Source organism: Poromitra crassiceps (genome assembly GCF_964638095.1).
Source record: "Poromitra crassiceps genome assembly, chromosome: 16".
Classification (NCBI taxonomy): domain Eukaryota; kingdom Metazoa; phylum Chordata; class Actinopteri; order Beryciformes; family Melamphaidae; genus Poromitra; species Poromitra crassiceps.
The window spans coordinates 25,091,699-25,116,993 of record NC_139645.1 but is presented as its reverse complement, the minus strand read 5'-3'; the positions used below and the strand labels follow the sequence as shown (position 1 = coordinate 25,116,993).

At 44.7% G+C, this 25,295-nt stretch overlaps 1 protein-coding gene and 1 pseudogene across 2 annotated transcripts in view; both read left to right on the top strand.

The window, feature by feature from the left end:
* LOC310791542 (NACHT, LRR and PYD domains-containing protein 3-like) overlaps positions 1 to 25,295 on the top strand; it is a gene marked incomplete at its 3' end in the record, with an annotated part of 520,630 nt that overhangs the window by 45,947 nt on the left and 449,388 nt on the right. Inside the window, exon 2 of the mRNA XM_083653215.1 lies at positions 23,424 to 23,533. Coding sequence (XP_083509341.1) covers positions 23,427 to 23,533 — 107 coding nt within the window. The 5' untranslated portion in view covers positions 23,424 to 23,426. The remainder of the gene's footprint in view (positions 1 to 23,423; positions 23,534 to 25,295) is intronic.
* On the top strand, positions 6,142 to 14,835 carry LOC310791544 (synapse-associated protein 1-like; annotated as a pseudogene). Its single transcript has 10 exons — positions 6,142 to 6,227; positions 6,660 to 6,676; positions 6,836 to 6,954; positions 7,591 to 7,657; positions 8,205 to 8,278; positions 11,228 to 11,367; positions 12,625 to 12,781; positions 13,052 to 13,101; positions 13,192 to 13,345; positions 14,705 to 14,835. The product of its transcript is annotated as a synapse-associated protein 1-like (transcript).

The window sequence follows — 25,295 nt, the reverse complement described above, 5'->3', positions numbered from 1 at the left end:
GATAGCCAGGCCGGAGGCATTATGGATCCGGGTTGTCCGTCCGTACGTACGTCCGTCCGGCTGTCCGTCCGTCCGTACGATGTTCCATGTTTGTTAACGCGATATCTGAGGAACGCCTGGACGAAATTTCATCAGATTCGCCTTAAACATTCACTTAGGCTCAAGGATGATCTGATTAGATTTTGGTGGTCAAAGGTCAAAGGTCAAGGTCACTGTGACCTCTCGAACGCCATTTAACGCGATATCTGAGGAACGCCTGGACGGAATTTCATCAGATTCGCCTTAAACATTCACTTAGGCTCAAGGATGATCTGATTAGATTTTGGTGGTCAAAGGTCAAAGGTCAAGGTCACTGTGACCTCTCGAACGCCATTTTCAAGCTTGTTAACGCGATATCTGAGGAACGCCTGGACGGAATTTCATCAGATTCGCCTTAAACATTCACTTAGGCTCAAGGATGATCTGATTAGATTTTGGTGGTCAAAGGTCAAAGGTCAAGGTCACTGTGACCTCTCCAACGCCATTTTCAAGCTTGTTAACGCGATATCTGAGGAACGCCTGGACGGAATTTCATCAGATTCGCCTTAAACATTCACTTAGGCTCAAGGATGATCTGATTAGATTTTGGTGGTCAAAGGTCAAAGGTCAAGGTCACTGTGACCTCTCGAATGCCATTTTCAAGCTTGTTAACGCGATATCTGAGGAACGCCTGGACGGAATTTCATCAGATTCGCCTTAAACATGCACTTAGGCTCAAGGATGATCTGATTAGATTTTGGTGGTCAAAAGTCAAAGGTCAAGGTCACTGTGACCTCTCGAACGCCATTTTCAAGCTTGTTAACGCGATATCTGAGGAACGCCTGGACGGAATTTCATCAGATTCGCCTTAAACATTCACTTAGGCTCAAGGATGATCTGATTAGATTTTGGTGGTCAAAGGTCAAAGGTCAAGGTCACTGTGACCTCTCGAACGCCATTTTCAAGCCTGTTAACGTGATATCTGAGGAACGCCTGGACGGAATTTCATCAGATTCGCCTTAAACATCCACTTGGCCTCAAGGATGATCTGATTAGATTTTGGTGGTCTAAGGTCAAGGTCACTGTGACCTCACGAATGCCACTCCCAAGTTCGTTCAAGCCATATCTCAAGATTGGCTTGGTGGAATTTCTTACAATTTAGCTCAAACGTCTATTTAACCGCAAGGATGAACAGATTACATTTTGGTTAGCAAAGGTCAAGGTCACTGTGACCTCTCGGATGCCATTTTCAAGCGTGTAGATGTGATATCTCAGGAATGTCTTGATGGAATTTCTTCTAAATTTATCTCAGGAGCGCCTTGACGGAATTGCTTCCAATTTGCCTCAAATGGCGATTTGGACTCAAGAATGAACTAATGGCGGAGGCATAAGTCCGCGTTGCGGTCGTTCTAGTTGTAGCTCAGTAATCTCCCACTTTATTTGAGGGTAAACACTCTCTTTATTTAGAGATGTGTGATGTTATGATTATGGAAAATGAGCCGCTTCTACTGGAATAAGATTTATCCCTGCATCATCCTCTCTCTCTCTCCCTCTTTGCTCTGAATACACCAGAGTGAACATGAAAGAAATATGATTAGTCAACTACAAGTGACTAGAAAGAATATTGACACATATGGACTCCAACATTGTATTATCTGTCTTGATTTGTATGACTTTTTATTATGTATTCTCTGATTTTCTTTTGTGCTATTGAATTTTAGTATTGCTTGTCATTTTTACTATTGTCATTTTGACTATTGAATTTTACTATTGCTTGCATTTTACTATTGCTTGCATTTGACTATGGTTTGTCATGTAACATGTAATGTGTTTGGACCCCAGGAAGACTAGCGGTCGTCTGGCAGCAGCTAATGGGGAAACTTTTAAATAAACAAATCAGTTATTAGCATTAGACTGTTGTGATGTCATTATTCTGTCTTAAGGCGTTTGCCCACCAAGTCTGTATTTTTCATTCAAAATCATGCTCTCTCTCTCTTTCTGTCTCTCTCTCCCTCCCTCCCTCTCTCCCTCTCTCTCCCCCCACTCTGAAGTTGAACACAGCAGATTCAAGACAATACACATTAAATATATATTATCAGTAGGCTACACAAGTCATGTTTCTTATGATGTTCAGGAATGGAGATGACAAAACAATTCTTATCTGAATGGCAAAGATGATATGAAGAAACACTCATCATCTCTTGTCCTACTGTCCACTTCTATCATCTGAGTGGCAGCAGACTCATTTTCTCTCTGCTCTCAGCTTCCTTCAATCCGTCCCTGGTGCTGTGATTCATTAAAGAAGCAGATAGGAAATGTAATGGATCAGAACATGATGTCCCGTCATAGACGTAAGTAGTAAGTAAGGCTTTATTTATATAGCACCTTTTAAAACACAAGTGCTTCACATATAAACCAAGTAACATTATAAAAACAACATAATACAATACAGAGATAAAAGCGACAATGAATAAAGAAACAGGCAAGAAATAAATGGATAAAACAGGAGAGAAAAATCTATAAGAAGGCAAGCCTGTAGAGGTGGGTTTTTAGGGAACGTTTAAAACAGCTCAAAGAAGGACAGAGGGGGGGATTCATTTCATGTGTTCTGGCCCATGTCAGTTCATTTAGCTTTATTTACCATAAGAAATAAGTCAGGAATAATCAACTCCTAGGTGTGACTTCAGTGATTGTAACGCACAATGTGGAGGCAAAGAACCAAAGTGCATTCAAATCATTTAACAGACATCTAGGAGTTGATTATCCTGCTTATACCATGGTCATTTGCCAACAATATAAAATAAAAGCATTCACAATTGTTGTGTGCAAGTTTATCAATCTGAATCTTGAAGTTTTTCACAAACCATAACTCTGGACAGCAACACTTGGGAAACTGACTAATACTTGGAACAATGGTTACCATACACTGCAAGAAAGGAGGGGTTAGAACACAAACTAGCATGCAGGAGAAGCAAGTTCAAACTCACAATGCCTAAATACAAGAAAGCTTAAGATGGCACAGCAAACTTTGACATGTACTATAGAAACCCAGGTATAGGCCTCCACCCAGCGACCAACCACCTGCGGAAATATGGCCACCTGACGTACTGTAACTGACAATAAGGAATCTTTCAAATGCTAGAGCCCTCTAGAAACACTCAAGTCGGTTTACAAAATGAAATAAACAAAATAGCCACATCAACAAAATGAAAGACAAAAAGGACAAAAAACTATAGGACAAAAACAGCAGTGGCAACAGAGCTCCTCCTATGAAATGCAGCAGAGATAGGCCATGAGGAAGGCCACCCAATCGTCAGGCTCCCTCATTCCTTGGAGCCTATGAGCTACAGAGACCGACCGAACCATGTGGTGCTGTACAAGCGCACGGAGAAGAACTTCCAACACAGCAGTACTAGGCCAAACTGGGCCCTGCAGAAAGCCACCGGGAAACCCCGTCGTCATGCTCCTCGTTGCTGGAGCCTACGAGCTACCAACCAAATAGTGCTGTACCGTGGTGTGAAGGAGCTAATGCTCCCTCCAGCTAGCTCTGCTCCTTATTCTGGCATGACTCTGTCTCAACCATCACAGCGGTGTCGGGAAAGAGCGAGGCAAGCCTAACTAACAGCCATGCACGGCTCCCTTTTAAAGAGGCTGTCAACTAGCAAGAGGGGGAGGTGCCTCACCTGTTCTGGATGGGAGATGATGAGGGGGGCGTGGCAGCACTAACAGGGGACAGCTCAACCCACCACACATCCCGTCAGCTTCTCATCCAATGAAAACATTGTTTGCTGTTCCAGGAAATAGGATGAACCTTGGATACGGGGGCCGGTATGGTGCAGGGAAGCTAGTCCACTCATTAGAGTGGAACCCGAGTCCGGCCCGACCGGGTCCATGTGCCGGGTCTGAACATCCCTTCTATACCTCGGGCCCCGGCCGCGCTCGTGGTCAGATATTGATATAATTGGGGTCATATTTGGTGTGATAAGATCAGAATGTTATAACATTGTAACCTTCAAACCTTTATGTATTCATAAGACTGAAGAGACATCAGGGTTATAGTTGAGAGAAGCAGCCAACTTACGAAGACAATTTCAGGTTGGGGTTGGGCTCGTGCCCATACTTGCAGTCAATGGGACGGGACGGGCCCAGAGACAGAACGGGCTCGGGTCGAGTCGGCTTGTTTTTTTGGGGGCTGATCTAAGATCTACCGCTCAGCTCATAGAAGCTGAGGTAGTGAGTTGAATAACGTTACGGTGCTAGAAGAGGAGAAAATCCAACTGGGAGACTGTCTGCAAAGAGTAAAGAAAGATCAGGTATGCCATGATCACGTATGCCATGACTCTACACACACACATGCACACACACACACACACACACACACACACACTCCCGCACACACACACACACACACACTCCCGCACACACACACACACACACACACACACACACACTCACACACGCACACACACATACACACCACACACACGTGATGACAACAAAACAGAGATGCTCACAAGTTATTTTTTGCAAGTCCAAGTCAAGTCTCAAGTCTTTTGGTCACAAGTCTAAGTCAAGTCTCAAGTCTCTTAGGGATGAGTGTTCTATCATCTGCTGGATGCCATCTGGTCTGCTTAGAACACTGTGGGCACAGCTGTGAAGCGGAAAGCGCACGGCAGAGCTAGCTGAGGACAGACGGGTCAGAACACGTGCGCGGGGTGCAGGGCCCAGGCCCGTGATGAGGAATGAGGACGATGAGCAGTGGCTGGCAACGTGTATAGAGAGGCAAAGTGACTCACTTCTCTGGTACAGCGCTGAAGCAGGAAGTGACGTTCACTTTGGCTCTCTATAGGTAGGTGACCTGGTTTTTCTTCCTCAACAGGATCACGTCTACCCGATCAATATGCTCATCTCATTGGTTATGAGCTAAGGGACATAACTGATCCTAGATCAATATGCTCATCTCATTGGTTATGAGCTAAGGGACATAACTGATCCTAGATCAATATGCTCATCTCATTGGTTATGAGCTAAGGGACATAACTGATCCTAGATCAATATGCTCATCTCATTGGTTATGAGCTAAGGGACATAACTGATCCTAGATCAATATGCTCATCTCATTGGTTATGAGCTAAGGGACATAACTGATCCTAGATCAATATGCTCATCTCATTGGTTATGAGCTAAGGGACATAACTGATCCTAGATCAATATGCTCATCTCATTGGTTATGAGCTAAGGGACATAACTGATCCTAGATCAATATCCTCATCTCATTGGTTATGAGCTAAGGGACATAACTGATCCTAGATCAATATGCTCATCTCATTGGTTATGAGCTAAGGGACATAACTGATCCTAGATCAATATGCTCATCTCATTGCTTATGAGCTAAGGGACATAACTGATCCTAAATCGCTACTCCTGCTCTGAGATGATTGATAAATATGGAGCATAATGTGGTGATGTGTCACTCCTCAGCATGTTTAATAAAGCATTTGCATAATAATGTATGTCCGCCCATTGGCAGAGATCATAATTACAGTCATCAGAATAGATTCAGGTTAAGTGCTTCCCATAGACAACCAGTGTAGAACAATAAATATGTCATCAAACAAACCGAATGATATCCATCATATCAAAGATATACAAGCCTGATTTGAAATCAGATTTTTAATCATAGTCAATATATCAGTGTTGTGTCAGTCGTGATGTCATTTGGCATGCTAATTTGGCTAACTGAAGCCATCTTACCACCTCTGTGGTGTGTCCCCTCCCCCCTCCTCCCTCCTCCTCCCTCCTCCCTCCCCCCTCCTCCCTCCTCCCTCCCCCCCTCCTCCCTCCTCCCTCCTCCTCCCTCCTCCCTCCCCCCTCCTCCCTCCTCCCTCCCCCCCCTCCTCCCTCCCCCCCCTCCTCCCTCCTCCCTCCTCCCTCCTCCCTCCTCCGTCCTCCCTCCTCCCCCCCTCCTCCCTCCTCCCTCCCCCAGAGGAGCCGGCAGACTGGGAGAAGGAGCTGCAGCAGGAGCTCCAGGAGTACGAGGTGGTGAGCGAGGCCACAGACAGAGACGAGCAGTGGGACCAAGAGATCGAGAAGATGCTCCAGGCTGACAGCAGCTAGGTTGAAATGTTGAAAGGTTTTGGGTCGTGGCTGGGCTTGGAGAACCCAGCGTACCCAAAGAAGCGTGATGACACGGACAACTTAGCCGAGGAGTGAGAAGAGAAGGTGGTCCAGGCACAGAACGAGGTAAACTAACAGCAAGCAGCCCAGGAAGACGAGCCAGCAGCCCGCCAGGAGAACTCCGAGCAGCCGGGGAGAGGACTGGGCGGTAAGACTACCCTACGTGCTTCTTAATCATCTCTCTTTTACATGTGGAACTCGTCATCAGTTAGTCAGCCTTGCTGTCCTCCATACAAATGCCAGGTGTAACCTTATATACATGAAGATAATGTAATTTGGTGGAAGCAAATATGGTATAAGTGCATTACAGTATGTTGTGACTCTTGTGAGTATGGGCGGCCCCAGTGGGAATCAAACCAACAACCATGACAGTGTTAGTAGTGCTACTGAGCTACGTTACACAACCATAGGTCCATTTAAATAAACTGCATTCTGTTCTGCGTGCTCCTCCTGTGTCGCTGTAGCAATGTTTTGATGACAGGTCTGCTACACACAAGAAACCTTTTCATCAAAGTACTGTACAAGTCAGAGTCGAGTAGCAAGTCACCAGAACAAAAAGTCAAGTCTCAGGTTTTCTCTTCATGCATCAAGTCAAGTCTCATGAAGCCCTAATCCCGTCCTCTCCCTCCTCTCTTTGAAGACTACATCTTCAGTTTTGCCTCCAATGCCACCAAGAAGATATTAGAGTCTGTGGCAGGGACCGCTCAGACCATCAAGAAGAGCGTGGAGGATGGAAACATCGACGGCATCATAGACAAGGCACGCTGCTCTCTGCTTCTTGCACGGCGACATCATCAACAATTTGTATTGTCCTCATATTCACATATTCTTCATGAGGCAAATGGGACACGCTGATGATGTACCTTGATAAATGTAGTCTATTGTAGTGGTTTCCAAAGTCTGAGACTGTGGGCCTCCCCTCAGACAAAGCCACCCCTCCTACACACACTCGACAATTAATTGAGCCAAGATAGCCTGATATTGCTGTGGCTTGTTTGACATACTTCAGACGACACCAATACATAAAAATACCTGTCATAAGGTCTGCCTGAAGGAATTATTTGTTTCTGACTCTGGGAAAGTGGGGAAAACTGTAAAATTCCCAAAACTACTGATTATCTTAACTATTTCTTTAACCAAATCACACAAATTTAGACTATTCTAGGTTTAGGTTTAGGTTCTATGTGATCTCCTTTTGAGATATTTTCTTCGCTGCCATTCACTGAGCCTCCCCTGAAACTGTCTGGAGACTCCCTGTGGAGGCCCGCCGCCCACTTTGAAAACCTCGGGTCTATTTATTGATTACATTTTTACCTCGTTGATACAATATAGGTCCCTTCCTTCTTTGAGTATGTGTCTGTCTGTGTGCTGACCTGTGCGTTTGTCTGCTTCCAGACTTTCCTCGGAGACTTCCAAAAGGAACAGCAGAAGTTTGTCCAGGAAAATAAGGCCAAGAGATCAGGTGGGATGCACAGCGATTCGCCTATTTCACATCCCACCCAATTCACCCAATTTGTGCCTAAAAGGCAGGAAGTAAAACAGGTGCAAGCAAGACATTGATTAAGGTTTCCAACTTCCAATCCGTTTAGGTGTTCCAGTGCCGTGGGTCTAATTAGTGTCTAAAATACTCAACAATCTATTAAAGCTATTTAGGCTGTAAAAAATGCTACCTTTTCTGTATAGGGGAGACTCGTGGGTACCCATTAAACCCATTTTCATATCTTGAGGTGAGAGGTCAAGGGACCCCTTTGAAAAAAAAATCCTCTGCCAAAATTTAGCCTTCATTTTGAGTGTTTTATTTTATTTAATTTTTTCACCTTTACATATCATCAGTGACATCGACATTGACGATGTCACTGATAATATTACCGATGTTGTACCGGAATTTGAATGTCTGGGCCCCCTAGATTTTTGTGACATCAAAGTGGGGTCACAAGCCAAAAAAGGTTGGGAACCCCCTGCCCTAATGTGTGATGAGTGAAGCTGCCTGTGCTGGCGTTTGTGCCCAGATGCAGCGGTGCCACCCTGGGTCGGCTACAACGAGGAAGAGACCATCCAGCAGCAGATCCTGGCTCTGTCTGCCGTGAGTCACGTACAGATCCTACACGATGTCAGCATGTGTTCTCTCATGTCACTTATAACATGGCTTTGTTGAAAGCTCATCTCTGATTGGCCGATAATCGCTCTCTGTGGTCTGTTTCACACCTGATCCTATCAGTCTGCAGTTAAAAAAACATCTGGTCCATGAAGCGCCACCTAGTGTCTAAAACACATTAGTCTTTAGCTGCTGCACACGGTCCTGCTGGAGCATTTATAGGCAGAATCTTGTCAATCACATTAGCTTATAATCAGATCATTTAAAGTCAACATTTTATTTCAAATGATTCATGTGTTTGGTAAGTAGCTGTGCCGATATCCGATATTTTCCAACTCTCTTGACTGATGGCGATACCGATATATGCACATATTTTCCCCCCATCTCATTTCAGAGAAGATCAAGTCTCCCCTGTAGTGGAATTAACACATTCATATACATACTCTTATCATGATGGCCCACTAGCAGATATAAACATGAATAATATACACATACATATATAATGCTTTTCAAAATGTACACATTCATGGGGCAAAATAAGAAAACGACTTCAACTTAGGTCATGTAAAACATACCATATTTTTTCTTTATATAACGTTTTCTTTCAAACAAATCTCTAAGATTCATCCTACTTAAAGTGTAACTAACCTCCAAAACACTTTTTTTCAGCTTTTAACCAATATGACTTTGGGGGTGATGTGTGAAGAATTCTGGTCAGAATTTCCACATTTGACACCAAACTGTTGCCATTTTACCATTTGTATCATTTTTCAGCAGCATAACTGGCATAAGCGCCCTCTAAAGGTCGAACACTGCTTTTTTTTTTTTCTCAAATGAATGGGAGATTTGGTACAACCTGACGTCAGGTTGTCCCCAAAGACTATGGGATTTCAAGATAATTACTCCCCTACCCCCCCTGTACCCTTTCGGCTCCTCAGAACTCCAAGCCTATTCCTATTGAAGTTTGCTCTTAAAATACTGAACCAAACGTCGTCAAAGTTGGCACATGTCTTAATTATAGTTAGTTTCCTGCTGAATGTGTCACTACTTTATTAATATCTTACCTGGATAAGCTCGAATGATGATGTTTATATTATCAGTCCGAGTTGGAAGCACTGTCTCCAGCCCAGCCAGGCGGGAGCGGGCGGGAGAGAGTCGTACTGTAACCTCATGCACTAGCACCAAGCTCCGGGCGCGCGCGCAGCAGCAGCAGCAGCAGCAGCAGCAGCAGCTCTGTGCTCAGAGCACAGAGAGCACAGTCTGACATTTCCGCGGCTATCAGTCCGACTTGGAAGCACTTTCTCTCGGCCAGTCTGCTCTCTCATGCACCCGCGGGGGCGTGCGGCAGCAGCACACAGCAGCAGTGAGAGGCGGGGGCTTTCAACAGTCTGACATTTCAGCAAACAAATCTCGTCGCAGTTTAGCGGACATGTAAAATATAACGCTATACTACGACGTGACAATGTGACAAAGCTTCTCTAAACATATCGGCTAATATAATATCATCACTGTGTACAAGCAACGCCAACTTTTCTGGAAATCAAGTCAGCAGAGCAGAGCGACTGGCTCTGTCTGTGTGTGTGTGCTGCTCGGGGGGATTCGCATGGGAACAGTGTGAGGAGGAGAAGAGCTCTGCGCTGCCTCCTGCGCCCTGAGAGGAAAAATCAGAGGTGTTGTAACTTTCAACAAGAATCACGAAAAGCCCCAAAACGCAAATTAAAAACGGATTTCATTGCGCGGTTTATCTCTAGTTAGACGAGGGAATTACGTGGAGAAATCTCGCATTGTGTTACCCCAGAGCGAGAGGTTTGTCCTCACTGTGTGCTGTGTGCTGCGAGCAGCGAGGCTCTTAACGTAAGTTTAGACAAGCCACGCACACACACATGGGACAAAATGGGACAAAAATAATTAAATTTCTAGTTCGCCACTGAATGGCCAAATTGATATAACTATCAACCATTTCAGGATTTTCTGTTTCCATACAGGCCACCAGCGTTGGCTAGTTGTTGATATTTATAAAGATATCGCCCCTCTCAAATAAATTATTTTTGAGGCAGTAGGCAAACTGTAATGGCGTCGATTTCCGAAAAAAAATGTTGACTTAACACAGCCAAAGAGTCTAGTATAGACAAGAGTATATGTCATTTCTTGGTTTTTTCCATAGGTATTTTCAAATCACTGTTCTAATACATATCTAGGGGGTTAGTCCCCCTTTAAACAGACTTGGATGATGCTCTCCCTGGGTTAGGGTTAGCGTCATTTTATCGGCCTGTCATATCAGCAGAGATGTTAAATTATTTTAAAGCTTTTATCGGCTGATACCGATAACATGCCGATATGATATTATCGAGCCTGTTGTTATTGCAAAATAGAAAAGGAGACGTCCTTATACATTAACTGAGGTGGCTGGTTTTATCCATAACCATCCTGCAGTTTTGTGTAACTCAACGTACTTATGCATAACTCAGTTTGAGTTTGTTTGGCTCATCATTGACTCAGCACAGATAATCAACAGTGTTGGCGAAGCCTCTGCTGTCTCTGTGTGAAAGTTGTGTCAAAACTAGGGATGCAGCGATATGAAAACTTTGGCCGATACGATAACTGATATTAAGATTGCTGTTATTTTGCTCATCGGACAGATACCGATATAGGACTAAAAATGACTAACATCTGCCGATGAATGAATGAAATCTTTATTTCGAACATGTGAGAAATAAAAACAATAAAAAAGAAACACAACAAAACAAAATAGTTAAAACAAATAAACAATATTAACTTAACATGTCCGAAAAGGAGTAGGAAGAAGTATACACTTATTTAATCCTACCCCTTCTCCATTACTCAGTAATTAATAATCATCTATTGACTTCCATATTTATATCCTATTAACCTATTAATTAGTAAAAAGCAAGGCGCTGGTGATGTGTCTTCCTGTAGGACAAGAGGAACTTCCTGCGTGACCCCCCGGCCGGCGTGCACTTCTGCTTCGTCATGGAGGAGATGTACCCTCTGGCCACCGTCATGCTACAAGAAGACCAGCTGCTCAACCGCATGCGCTTCGACCTGGTCCCCAAACAGTCAGTAGGCCGCGTGTGTGTGTGTGTGTGTACGTGTGTGTGTAAACAGTTAAACAGTTAGTAGACAGACAAGCCCGTCTTTCTTGTCACACGAACACACCCAACACATGCATGCGGCCACAAACACACACTCATGCTGACGGTGGCCGGTGAAATTTGTCCTCTGCATTTAACCCATCCAGGCTTGTCCTTTCCTCCGGGGGGCAGGTGTAACCGAGTTGAATCAGCGCGGATTCCTCGTGAGTCCCGAGTGGTAGCGAGTGGATTGGTTAAACTCACTCCCCAGGTATAAAGGCATGTTAATCAGCTCCACCAAGGGAGCTAGCTCTCTTGGCGTTGCGGTTAACATGTCGGTCTCCCAAGCCGAGGGTCGGCAGTTCGAATCCACCCCTGGGCAAGCCCTTAACATGGGTTGCTGCAAGTACCACCTACACAACGCCGTTACACAAGTACCACCTACACAACGCCGTTACACAGGCCAGGAGCAGTGGTCGCTTTTTCTTTCCAGCGCCTGGGGACCAACTTCGGATGTAGTCGTCACTGGTCGGATGACGATGACGATCTTCTGCATGTTTTTAGTGGGGGGGTTATGTACGGAGGAACCCCTTGGGGAGCACGGGGAGAACATGCAAACTCCACACAGAAAGGCCCTTTCGACGAGATAACCCACCTGGGCAGTGGGCACTGAGGATATGGGGGGGAACACAACCCCAGCGCCCACAGCGTCCCAGGCGAGAATCAAACTCAGGACCTTCTAGCTGTGAGGCGACAGCGCTACCGACTGCGCCACCGTACCCCCCCGTGTACGTGTGTGTGTACGTGTGCGTGTGTGTGGTCTAATTTTAAGTATGTTAAGCATATTTTAGACCATGGGAAAAAATACTAAAACTGAAAGTATAATAATAGCATTCATATTACAATAATCAAGAATGATAATAAAAACAAAAGTAATAATAAAACATTTATGCATATTAGTCCAGAATTTGATCAAAATACCTCACTCAGTTTAGGACGTAAGTACCCTAAAGCTTTATTTTTATGGCACCTTTCAAAACCCCAGACGTAATGTAGTATTGATCAATTCTACAATTAATATGTGATCAATAAAAATCATTATAACCATCGTATCAGATGTGGACGACAGTGATTGGACGATATCTGACTCTTATTTAGAGCTCAGTTATTTTGGTTTCTATGTCAATGTAACCCTGGTCCGGTCCATTATGATGACTCACCTGTGTTTGTGTTTGTTTGTAGTGTGAAGGAGGAGGCGTTCTGGAGGAACTACTGTACTTCTACCGGGTGTCTCTGATCAAGCAATCGGCCCAGCTGACGGCGATGGCAGCCCAGCAGCAGCAGAGGGAGGAGGGGGACAGAGGGGCCAGTGTCTCCCCTGAGGACGTCACCTTAACAGGTTAGAGGGAGGAGGGGGACAGAGGGGCCAGTGTCCCCTGAGGACGTCACCTTAACAGGTTAGAGAGGGAGGAGGGGGACAGGGGGGCCAGTGTCCCCTGAGGACGTCACCTTAATGTGTGTGTGTATATATTTATATATATATATATATATATATATATATATATATATATATATATATATATATATATACCGTATATATATATATATAGATATATATACACACATATCCTAGCCACTAAATTAAAGCATATATATAATTTCTTTGCAGAAAATGTCAGACCAAAAACCCCACCTGTTTCCATCAGTGACATGCAGAAGGTAAGAGTGCTATACTGTGGATGTGGTGGTTGTGTATGCTCAGTATGTATACAAGTGGCTGAGGAAGAAGCTCTCTGTTTTCAGTCCCAGCCGGCCCAGGAGGAAGAGGAGGACATGTGTTCGAGTCCCGGGGTGTCGGAGTTTGTGAGCGACGCGTTCGACTCTGCCAACATCAACCAGGACGACCTGAAGAAAGAGATGGAGCAGCTGGTGCTGGATAAGAAGGACAGCCCCTCTCCTGAAGGTCGGCTTTCTTACACTTTTGTTTCATCCTTTAGGGAACTGTGTGTCTGTTACATTTCTTAAGCTGGAAATGAGATAGATATCGTTTTGTTGTGTTGGTATTTCTGATGATTTTCTTTTCATGTTACAACATGTAAGCTGAAGAAGTAAGCTATGAACCAGGGAACCACTCTCTCAACAGAAGACGGCTTTAAAAGAACACTGTCAATCTATCGCCGTTCAAGCTGCTGATAAAGACGATATTTTGTGCCGATGTTGCAGATTTTTCATAAAAAAAAAAAATCCAAAAATCAGAGGCACTCTTGTTTCCCACCGAATTCTTTATTTGGTAGGGTGGAAAAGCCTGGGAAAGAGCATTGAGGCCAAAAATGTAATTAAATGTATATTAATAATAATAACAACAACTCTACTACTACTACTACTACTACTACTACTATGGCACTAGGTAGAGCGCATCATACCTCTGCCAGCCTTTCTAAGTGTCATGGTGTTACGTGAATCCGTTTAGAAGTTAGGCTCCTTTTTGTGATTGCCACGCCCCCTTTTGGTCAGTGAAAGCAAGATGAAAACAAGAGCTTCGATACCGGAAGCGAGGCGATATTACCTTCAAAATAAAAGCGCTAATTTATTAAAACCAATAGGCTACATAATGCTGCTGGGTGTACAGACCAGTCAACTCACTATGGGTTAAAATTGGCTTTTAGAAGGCACAACATTGTATGTTTATTTACAACAGGTTTCTCTGCAAATGTTTTCTTTATTTCCTCTTTGGTATTTGGGGGATTTTGGATCACACACAAAACATAGCGACAGTACTTTGATTTAAATGTCATTATTTTGACGGTTATAACCGGACGTTTCTGTTTTATTCTGGCTGACTTGACGCTGCTGAACCTGTGAGCAAATCTCTTTTAGATTTAGATCTCTTGTTGATGTTGTAATGCAATTGAGTCTTTCCTGTCTTTTATTCCCATGTGCCTTGGTATCAGAAATATAAATATAGTGTATAAAGAATAAGCAGCTAGTTGGCTGCGTCTGGGTGTGGGCTAAACACTGGAGCAGCTTGTTACTGCATAGCCTCATAGTTTTTTCAATGGCTATTATGATGTCCATCATATCAAAGATATACAAACCTGATTTGATATCAGATTTTTAATCATAGTCAATATATCAGTGTTGTGTCAGTCATGATGTCATTTGTCCTGTTAATTTGGCTAACTAAAGCCATCTTACCACCTCTGTGGTGTGTCCCCTCCTCCCTCCTCCCTCCTCCCTCCTCCCTCCTCCCTCCCTCCTCCCTCCTCCCTCCTCCCTCCCCTCCTCCTCCCTCCTCCCCCCTCCTCCCTCCTCCCTCCTCCAGATGAGCCGGCAGACTGGGAGAAGGAGCTGCAGCAGGAGCTCCAGGAGTACGAGGTGGTGAGCGAGGGCACAGACAGAGACGAGCAGTGGGACCAAGAGATCGAGAAGATGCTCCAGGCTGACAGCAGCTAGGGGGCGCTGCCTCTCCTCTGCACAGTCACTGATTTGCTGCCGCTGCTGATCTTGGTCTAGACCCACTTTGAATACACAGCTTGTGTTGATGTGAAGAATAATGTTCAGATAGAGGGATGCTCTTATGAGCCAGCCACTGTCAGCATGCATTATATCAAATAGCTGCACCAACATCACATCTAGTCAAGAACATCGGCCATATGTGAAAGAAAGCATGTAGGAACCCTGCCGATCATCTCACATATTCTGATATTTCTTCATCAGACCATTGACCGATCTAGATCTAGATCTGCGTTAATCATATTGAACACCAGACAACATCTTCAGAGGAAAAAATGTGTGATTTTCTTTGATTGAAAATGTGTAAGGACCCTGGTAACTGATACAAGTTTGAGATATGATTATATCTTCTTGCTTTGCCCTGTTCATGAGAGCCATGTACTGAGGCGGAAAGCCGCTAGAGGGCGCTCCAGTACAAAGTGCCAGGCACTTTCTTCTGATGGGGGGGCTGTTTGAAATCCTAGATCCACGTCTGAGTTAAGTATATTTCAGCTGCTGCTTGCAGGTGGTTTGTACAGTAAAGTCAGTATAGTTACAGTAGAGTCAAATCTATGTCGATAAAGAGGATTGATTTGTGACACTTTGCACAGCAGCACTTCAGACACTATTTCCCTTTCATTCTCCTTTCACATGTTTCTATTTCATTTGGACAAAGTTGGAAATGTGCACATGTCTTTGTTCAGCTACACGGCTTGTTTCTCTGTAGCTGAAGTATTGTACATGTGTTCTCTCTTTGATCTTTTCCTTCAATAAAGATTCAAATCTGTTACAAAAGCAACCAGTAGACTGTGGCTCAACTTGATACATACATGGTGGAAATAATGACTTCAGGGAGTATGAATGGAAATGAAGTTATAGGACATATATATATATGCCAGATGGTTTGTTCACAGAACCATGTGGGAGCTCGTCTTTGGAAACTGTATGGAAAAGGCTGTGTGTGTGTTTAAAGAATCCCTGGCAGGTGATTGGATGAACCATCTGTCTATCATCGCTCGCTTCTAGCTGTCGTCACACCTAAATCCCGCCCGCAGCTGCCTCTGGAACTTGTGATTGGTAACCAGGGTTGGGAAGTTTATTTTTAAAATGTAATCGGATACAATTAATAGTTACCTGTCAAAAATTGTAATCAGTAATCCAAGTATCACAATATAAAAGTAATGTAACTGATTATTCTACTTTTTGATTAGTTTTGAACAAATTTCCTCCTGCATTTGACTACTGGAGCTCCTCCCCCCCCCCCCCCCAAAAAACAACAACAACAACAACAACAAAGAACAGCTTTGCTAATCTTGTCTTATCTGTTTCTCAATAATAATATAATATATAATAATATAATAATCGTGTTTACATCTTTGGATTACAGAGCATCATTTTCTTAGAAACCCAGTCATTTATTTCTTGGCTGCACTCACTGGTCATTTCTAAGAGCCAAGTGTTTTTAGGTGTTATTTATTTTGCACCTTAAGATATCAAACATAAATTAGACAATAAAAGAGTCAATATTTACAGTGCACAGCGAATTGGATCAATAAATCCACAATCAATACAATCTACAATACATGTAATCAGTTACTTTCCCAGCCCTGATGCGTCACCAGGCTCTCTCAGAGGGGAGAGCATAGGGGGAGAGAGAGAGCCTGGCAGTTACTGAGGCAGGAAGACAGAAGAAGGCCGCCCCCGTTTTCCGGTGGCCTGTGTGCTGCAGTGTTTTAGTTCCCCCACAGAAATGCAACAGCAGGCAGTCAGTCGCTACGAGTTAGATCAAAAATAAGAAGCATGGACATACCAAATGAAGTGTTTGTTTTGAGCTAACTCTCGTTACTCGCGTCGCCCATGTTTTCTAAACGGAACGCAAGATTGAGCGGAATATTGTTTCTGGAGCACAGCACGGTCTTCCGCCCAGAGCCGGAAACACTCGGAGCGACGTTTTGTTCATCATCATCCAGCCCTGCTGCGACACTTCTCTATACAGGCTGAGGCGGAGCAAAGTAACTGTTGACAGTGGAAGTAAAGTGTGTCGCAGTTCAACTCAGAGTCACACCGACACCATTTTGAGAGAGCAGAGAGAAGACGCAGGGTGAGTGTTAATACTACATTATTATTCCTATTATTATTTTATTCAGGGATGAAACTAGTCATCTTTAGGTGTCAGTCACCTTCTCGCACTTGTGCTGCTAAGTAAGTGAATGGTTTCTGAGTGGTTTAGTGTCTCTGCCCTGGCTGATATCTGTCACCTTTTTCCACTGTCTGAGTTCACATCTGTTGATTGTAAAAGTGTCTGAGTCAGTTTGTTACTGATCGCAGGTGTTTTACTGCGTTCACCTGCCTCTTTTCCTCTCTCTCTCTCAAAGTAACGCTCATAGAAAAGATGTAACAGTGAGATAATGGCGTCAGTAAAACAAACAGGGAAGTTGATGTGGGCGGGGCCTGTACTTCACAGAAGACCGACATGACGCAGTTTATTAAACCGTTAAATTAACCCCGTTTTATTCCATCTGTGTGTCTGAGACTCTGCTAGCCGCAAAACGCGACTCAAGCCGGTTCAACTGCTCAACTGCGCCACCGCATCATGGGGTATTACATCATGTGTCAAGTATGGGGTTTGCCCTGTGTCGTTCTGTCAGTCACAGGTAGTTGCGCAGTTGAGCAGTTGAACCGGTGAGCAGCAAAAAAGAAGAAGAGTCGTTGGAGAAGGGAAAATAATGTTTCCGGACACACAAATAACCCAAACTTACTTAAAATACGAGTTAACAAAGCGCGGCCTCAGCGCGGCCTGCTCGACAACATCCGTGGCAACAAGGTGCGTAGTTTATATTAGTGATTGGTGCATGTTTGAAGCTTGTAGATCGCTAAATGTGCAACTTTCCCTCGATAAAGGGGTCGGGCGAGCGCGACTATGATGGGAGAGGTACTCGAGTGAAATAGTCGCGTTTTGCGGCTAACGGTACGTGCACATCTACAATGGCAAATTCGCTTTTCCGCTGTGTCGCAGCGTTTTGTGGGCGTGCAAACCAGCTTCCAGCTTGGAGCTGTAGCCTGTAGAAACGTTGTACACAGGAGGGTGCGGGGAGGAAATGTGTAGGAAGAGCTGTCATTGGGTAGCTTCAACGAAAGGTCCCGCCCTAGTCCCGCCCCGCGAGCGTGAAGCCGCTCGGAGAGAAGCCGCCTCTAGTCTGCGACAGTGAAACGCTGAAACGCTGGGGGCGGTTCCAGCGCGATGTTGAAATGGACCAATCAGAATCGAGAATACAGCAAGACAGCCTATCAAGATGCAGCGTCAAAGCGGCTTTTTCAGCAGGCAAGCCGCCGTGCCATTGTAGATGTGCACGTACCGTAAGACTCTGCGAGATGAGCGTCTTTCAGTCACATGACTCCTCATAAAGAGAGAAACGGCTTGTTGACTTTCTGCAGACAGATCAGGACTTCAGAGCGAGGTGGGAACATCGACATATATATATTTAATATAGCTCAATGGGTGGTAAACTAATCTGCTTCATATTAGGCCTACAGAGGGCGCTACTAACTAAGATGACATGCGTCGACTTGCCTACAGAGCAGACTGCTGTGTTGCGTTTGAGTCATCCGCCTCTCGTCTTTGAGGGCGGGTTCACCGAGCTGATTTCTCATAAGCCAGCAGTGTTTCACTGAAATCAAGTGTTGATAAAAAAGAAATAATGAATGAAGCTTGTGTGTGTGTGTGTGTGTGTGTGTGTGTGTGTGTGTGTGTGTGTGTGTGTGTGTGTGTGTGTGTGTGTGTGTGTGTGTGTGTGTGTGTGTGTGTGTGTGTGAAAACAAGCATATTCATAGAACAAAATATTCTGTGGGTCTTGAAAGATGAGTGAATATGATCACAAATTCTAGCAACTCAGTGGCAACTTAAAAAATACTCTGGTGAGCAAAGAGTTAATACACTGTTTTTAATTAGACATGTTGTTTGAAGAAAATAAGGTGACACTAACTTACCAGGGTAGTAGGCTACTGTGTGTGTGTGTGCAGAGGCGGTCCTTCCACCAGGCCGATCAGGCAGCCGCCTGGAGCCTCGTCCACTAGAGGGCCTCGCAGACCAGAGCATTTCGTTTTTAGTATCTCCCGAGTCCGTCCCTACCACCGGCCTCCCCCTCCCCCCGCCCCCACAAACACTTCCCCGTTTCTTCTGGACTGGTCAATCCAAACGAATATAAAAAATAAACCTGACTATCATCATTCATGTTGTATCACCCACATTTCACACTCTCACTCACAAAGTAATATGGACGATCTATTTCATTTGATTTCCACCACTTGGGATCGATCGAGTTAGCGTTGTCATTTGCGTGATGAGCAGTCGGTACTGTGACACTGTAACACCACCACTTGCATTATCACGTTCAGTGTGTTTACTTGTCAGTCAGTATCAGAGGCAGAGAGGCTTTATATCAGCAGCATCTAGCTAGCCGCAGTAGAAGTTGTAGAACACAATGAAGCGTTTTCAGAGTGGAGCACAGAAGAAAAAGAGGAAGTTGGAACAGGGGAAGTTTAATGAAAGTTTGACCAAGATGACAAAATTCTTAAAAAAAAACGCTGACTTGACGGAGGACGAGGAGCAGCGAGCAGCTGCAACGTTAATTGAAGCAGCACCAGGTGAGCGTGAGTTAGCTAACAACAACGCTAGCACTAGCAGCCATGCTAGCTCTAGGCTGCCTCTGCCTGCGTCTGCTGGTGCTGTGGCGGCAGCTAATGTCACAACGCGCGGGGAGAACGCCTGCCACGCCTCGGAGGATAAAAGTGACAGTGACAGAGCCGAGTCACCCACGGTGACCACCACCGATAATACCGATGATGATGATGATGATGACAGAGGCAGAGAGGACGCGCAGCAGGCGGCTGATGTTACTACGTTAACGTGGGAGTCGGTGTCGGACTTGGACGAGGAGGAGGATGAAAGTGTCAGAGCCTCAGCCACGGATGATGATGACAGTGGTGTCAGTGACACAGAGCAGCAGCAACCCAGTGAGCCCACCACAAATCAGACACCCGATCTAGCTCGCCTTGATCCAGCAACAGCACTGATTGCACCATCATCACAGAGTGACGGTCACGGTGAGAGCAGTACATCTTCAAGTGACAGTGAGTTGTTGATTATTAGTGAAGACCCCGCATTATGGCCAGCTAAATTTACAGATAAAGAGAGAGTTCTCCCTGTGATCTACTGACCTCCTGCCTGGCTGTGAAGCTGTAACCTGCTCAGATCTCCTACAGTAAGTAATAGTTTTGAATTTCAAATGTTTCTAGTTATTCAATGATATATTTTTCAGTGGAAGTCATCTCTCATTGTGTTAAACCTGCCCATGCCTTTTTCTCTCTCTCTTTCAACATAGAATTATGTCAGCATCCAGACCAGACCTCCATGACCATGTGCATGACCCTGCTCACTCACCTGCTGCCTGGCTGTGACCTGCTCTCACATTATGATCTCCTACTGCCTGTGAAGCTGTGACCTGCTCTCCCTGTGATCTACTGACCTCCTGCCTGGCTGTGAAGCTGTAACCTGCTCAGATCTCCTACTGCCTGTGAAGCTGTGACCTGCTCTCCCTGTGATCTACTGACCTCCTGCCTGGCTGTGAAGCTGTAACCTGCTCAGATCTCCTACTGCCTGTGAAGCTGTGACCTGCTCTCCCTGTGATCTACTGACCTCCTGCCTGGCTGTGAAGCTGTAACCTGCTCAGATCTCCTACTGCCTGTGAGGATGTGACCTGCTCTCCCTGTGATCTACTGACCTGCTGCCTGGCTGTGATTAACAGCTAAACTCCAGCACACACACACACACACACACACACAGTAAGTTAAGGATACAGTTGTACACTAATCTTTTCATCTTATAGACAACACAAGGGTTTACATTGCAAATGTTTCTAGTTATTCAATGAGATATTTTTCAGTGGAAGTCATCTCTCTCCTCCTTAAGTTATTTACTTGTCCCCTTCTCTTCTTCTCTCTTCCAATGTCTCTCTCCAGGTTGTTCCAACATCCCAACATCATACATGATGACCTGACTGCCTGTGGCTGTGATGTGGTGATCATCTGAGTGTGTGGTGTCACTGGTGTGATCTGAGCATGTTTTATTAATTAAAGGCTATATACTTATATTACTATTGCCACATTGTCTTCTTCTAACTGACTGGTTATTCTGGTGACTATTCTGGTCAAGTCTGGTCAATGAAGCATAATCATTATGCATTATGAAGCATGATTATGCCCATTGAATCTGAGGGGGGATGTAACTTCAAACAGCCTCTAAATATGGCAAAAATACGTCCAAAAAAGGTCAAATTTTTTTGACCCCGCCGGCGGCGCCCCTTCGGGGCGCCACCGGTAGGGGCCTCCTTCGTGGCTTGGCCTGGAGCCTCCAGATGCCCAGGACCCCCTCTGTGTGTGTGTGTGTGTGTGTGTGTGTGTGTGTGTGTGTGTGTGTGTGTGTGTGACACGACAGAATAGTTGACCTGTTAGTTAAAGACATAAGGTGTTGATGTGACAGAAACATTTTTAGGCCGTGGACCAATGTTACTATTGAACTTCTTTTGGAGACTGGGCTGACATATTCTGGTTTTCAGACAAAATGACAACACGATTAGGTTGCAGCTTCATAATCGGGGAGATTAAACTATTCCATGTGGTTTTTGCTGTGTCGTATTTCTAAAAATAATGTACTTTATAGCTCTATAGTCATGTTTCAGTGTTGAATGTTTTGACACAGACCTGCTTACACTTGATGGCACTGCGTCTGCGACTCTGTTCTCATGCTTTGAAGTGCAGCAGCCATGCTGTCATGTTAAAATAGTTGTGAAATAACGTAACCAAAACATACAGAAATATGTGAATGTCTTCCTTTAACTAATTCACCGCCAGTTTAGGACTGCCAATATTTAGCACAGGCCAAAGATTTTCATAATTGTTGGTCATCTTTCAAGACCCACAGTAAATTATCTATTAGCACCAGAGTGATTTGCAATACCTCAAAATGAAGATGTACGTCTCTGGGTTCACCAGGAAAAAAAAAGTGAGCTTTTAGCATGTTCTGTACTCTACTTATAGCCATTTATATACACCCTGTTTTCACCCAAAAGGTCTCCCTGAGAAAATAAACAGGAGAAAAGGCAATTTTTGTAAAAGGGCACAATCTCAGGCAGAACTCACTCTCAATTCTTTTATTTTGAACTGTATTGACATCAGACATGTAAATATTATTCGTTAGGACACAAATGACAAAAAAAAAATATATATATATATATATATACACATGAAGTGCTTTTTTTTTACATTCAACAATACAGTTTACTCGGTGTGAGTGAGTGTGCAGACAGACAGACAGACAGACAGACAGACAGACAGACAGACAGACACACCGACAGACAGACAGACAGACAGACAGACAGACAGACACACACACACACACACGATCCCCCTTTTAGATTTCTAACCCCACATAGGATAAGCAATAACCACGCCCTGTGGCGCTGGGATTGGCCAGGAGCAACACTGGTTGGGCACGCAGCCCAGCGATTTCATGAACCAACTGAATAGCTCTTGAGAAAGGACAGCGGGCTGCTGTGACTGCCGCTTCTGCCTTGTGCCTTGCTGTTGTGTGTTTATTTTGTTTTGTTCTGGTCCACCCGTCCTCGTCCATGTCTCCCTGTCATATCCTCCCTGCTATTTGATCGTTCCCGTTTTCCCCTCGGCTATTCAACACGTCCTCACCGCCCTCGCAAACTGATCGATCATTTCCTCATTCCTCCGATGATCAAACACATCTCTTGATTACTTTCTCCCGTTTTCTCCCGGCTGGCACAGAGGAAGGCGACTCCAGCTCGTGCAGCGCGCCGAGGCGCGTTTCAATGGCGTTTCTCCTGTCTGCACAAGGAAGCGTTACCCGTTTTCTGCTTTTCCTCTTGCTCAATTTCAAAACAACAGCTGCGGTATGTGTTTGTTCACGTGTTGTCTTAGATGATAGGGACCTGATACTATGTCAGAGGCTGGGGAAGTGTTTGAACTACGCCCTGCAGTAATAAAAACAAAAACACGTCAAACACGTCATTGGCGGGGAGGGCTATTTACCCCACTGCACTGTGTGTGTGTGCGTGTGCGTGTGTGTGTGTGTGTGTGTGTGCGCGTGTGTATGTGTGTGTTTGTGTCTAGGTGTGATCGTTGTAATTCACGCAGTGTCGATTGAAACACACCACCCCATTGGGAAATGAGAGGGAATCTCACCATTAAGTGACCCCGAAATAAGCGTTCTTTCTGTGAACATTATGACTGACTGACTGAATGACTGACTGACTGACTGACTGACTGACTGAATGACTGACTCACCCTAAAGAGCCGTCTCTTGACCATGCTCTGTGCACGTGGTAAAAATCACAATTACCGTAGATGTTTTCTCCAAATTGTTCAGCCCTACTCATGAGCTGTGTGTGTCTGTGTCTGTGTCTGTGTCTGTGTGTGTGTGTGTGTGTGTGTGTGTGTCTGTCTGTCTGTCTGTCTCCTCTCAGAAGATGAGTGGTCATGTGGAGGAAGAGGTTGGAGCAGAGCCTCCTGAGAGCTCTCTGTCTGTGGAGGAGTTTCTACTCTTCAGTCCTCAACATGGACCCTCAGACACAAAGTAAGACGACTGTTACACTCTAAACATTACTACTGTAATGTCATATGGTGCAACACTTTTCCTAGTCACTACAAGAAACTTGAAAGTCTGCAAAAGAAAATAATATGAGCCATGTCATGGTCGGGGTTTAACGCACCCACACGCCCTCTGTTCCATCGCTATGGTCTCCTGAGGCTTGCTGATTTTCATCTTCACCAAAATGCTTGCTTGATGTATCAAGTTGTGTATAATATGAATTTCAGACTGGCTGAGCTCATTCCAGTCTGCTGTCCCCTGCACACTCATAATACTAGAAATAAACATCTTATCTTTGGTATTAAAAAAGAAAAGAAGAGAAAGCTTAAATGTAGCAGCTTAAGTATTACATGCAGGGGCTCGCAGATCTGGAATGAGCTCGATGACAGTACGAAAATGTTGAAATCCATCTCCACCTTTAAGAAAGCTCTGAAAGAAAAACTGCTTGAATCCTGCTTGTAATCAGGCCCGGTTTTACAGGGGTGCAAAAGCACGCATTGCATCCTCATTTTAATTGTCTGCATGCTCAGTTTAAAAGAGTGGTAATATATATATATATATATTTTTTTTTAATAAATGCTGTAGCTGCACACTTACTGTTTAAACTTGAATTATAATTGTTGTTTTTCTTTGTTCTTTGATGTGAATTTATGGCTTTTTGGCACCTATATGTAACCTTTTAAGGTTGAGATAATTGTATTATCATTTTATGGTCTAAATATTTCAGTAAAGCACTTGAAACACTTGAAATATTCTTGCTTGGCTGGTATCATTCTACTTGAAATGATGGTAAAATGCATTATTTTTAGTAAAATAACATGTCAAATTTTTGGGTGTGCTCCACTCGACTATATTTTTAGTAAAATAACATGTCAATGTCTTCGGCCGGCCACCCGGGTCGGCCCGTGCATGTGCACCCCTTCCTATCTAGGATGAATCCCTAGTCATCTTGTTCTGGAACCGGCCCTGCTTGTAATGAGTATCTACACCGCTCTGATAATGGAACTCTGTCATTGTATTATGTATTATGTAGGGATGCACCGATCGATCGGCACGTGACCGGAAATGGCCGATTTTCACGTGATCGGCCTCGATCGGTGATCTGCGCCGGTCACTCTAAATAGCCGATTCTGTGAGCCGATTTTCACATGACGTGCGCGCACCCCAAAGCACCGAGACAGGCACCCAGCCACCACACCACACACGCCAGCATACCTTCCTCGTTGTGGAATTTTTTCACCGTCAGTGAAGTAGACAAAGCTCGCAGTTTGTCACACATGCAAGTCGAAAATAAGCCGTGGAGACAGAGGTGCGGCCGAGTCCCGCTCGGCTGGAGTCCAGTCTGAGCGGCTCGCTTCACCTCACTGGCCCCTCTCTCTCTGCTCTCTCTCCCCGGGAAGCAGTGCTGCTGCACACAGCCGGCTTGGCGAGGTGAACGTGAGCATTGTGTCCAGTATAACCATTCCCTGACCTGCCTTCTCCATTCCACATCAGCGCTGCTGCCTCAGCCTGTCAGTCATGTTGTAACGTGGATACAGGAGAGACTATTTGTTTCGTATTGCAAATAGAACGACGGCCATAATAATAAAAATGCATCGGACTCAAGTGTGCAAGGTTTTCTGTGCGTGACGATCTTTTTTCAGATGGCAGATAAAAAAAAACGCATGCGAAATTTCGGAATGTGTGTAAACTCCGCCTGATATTCAGACTGAAGATCGTTACTGTAACTCATAAACTCATTTCCCCT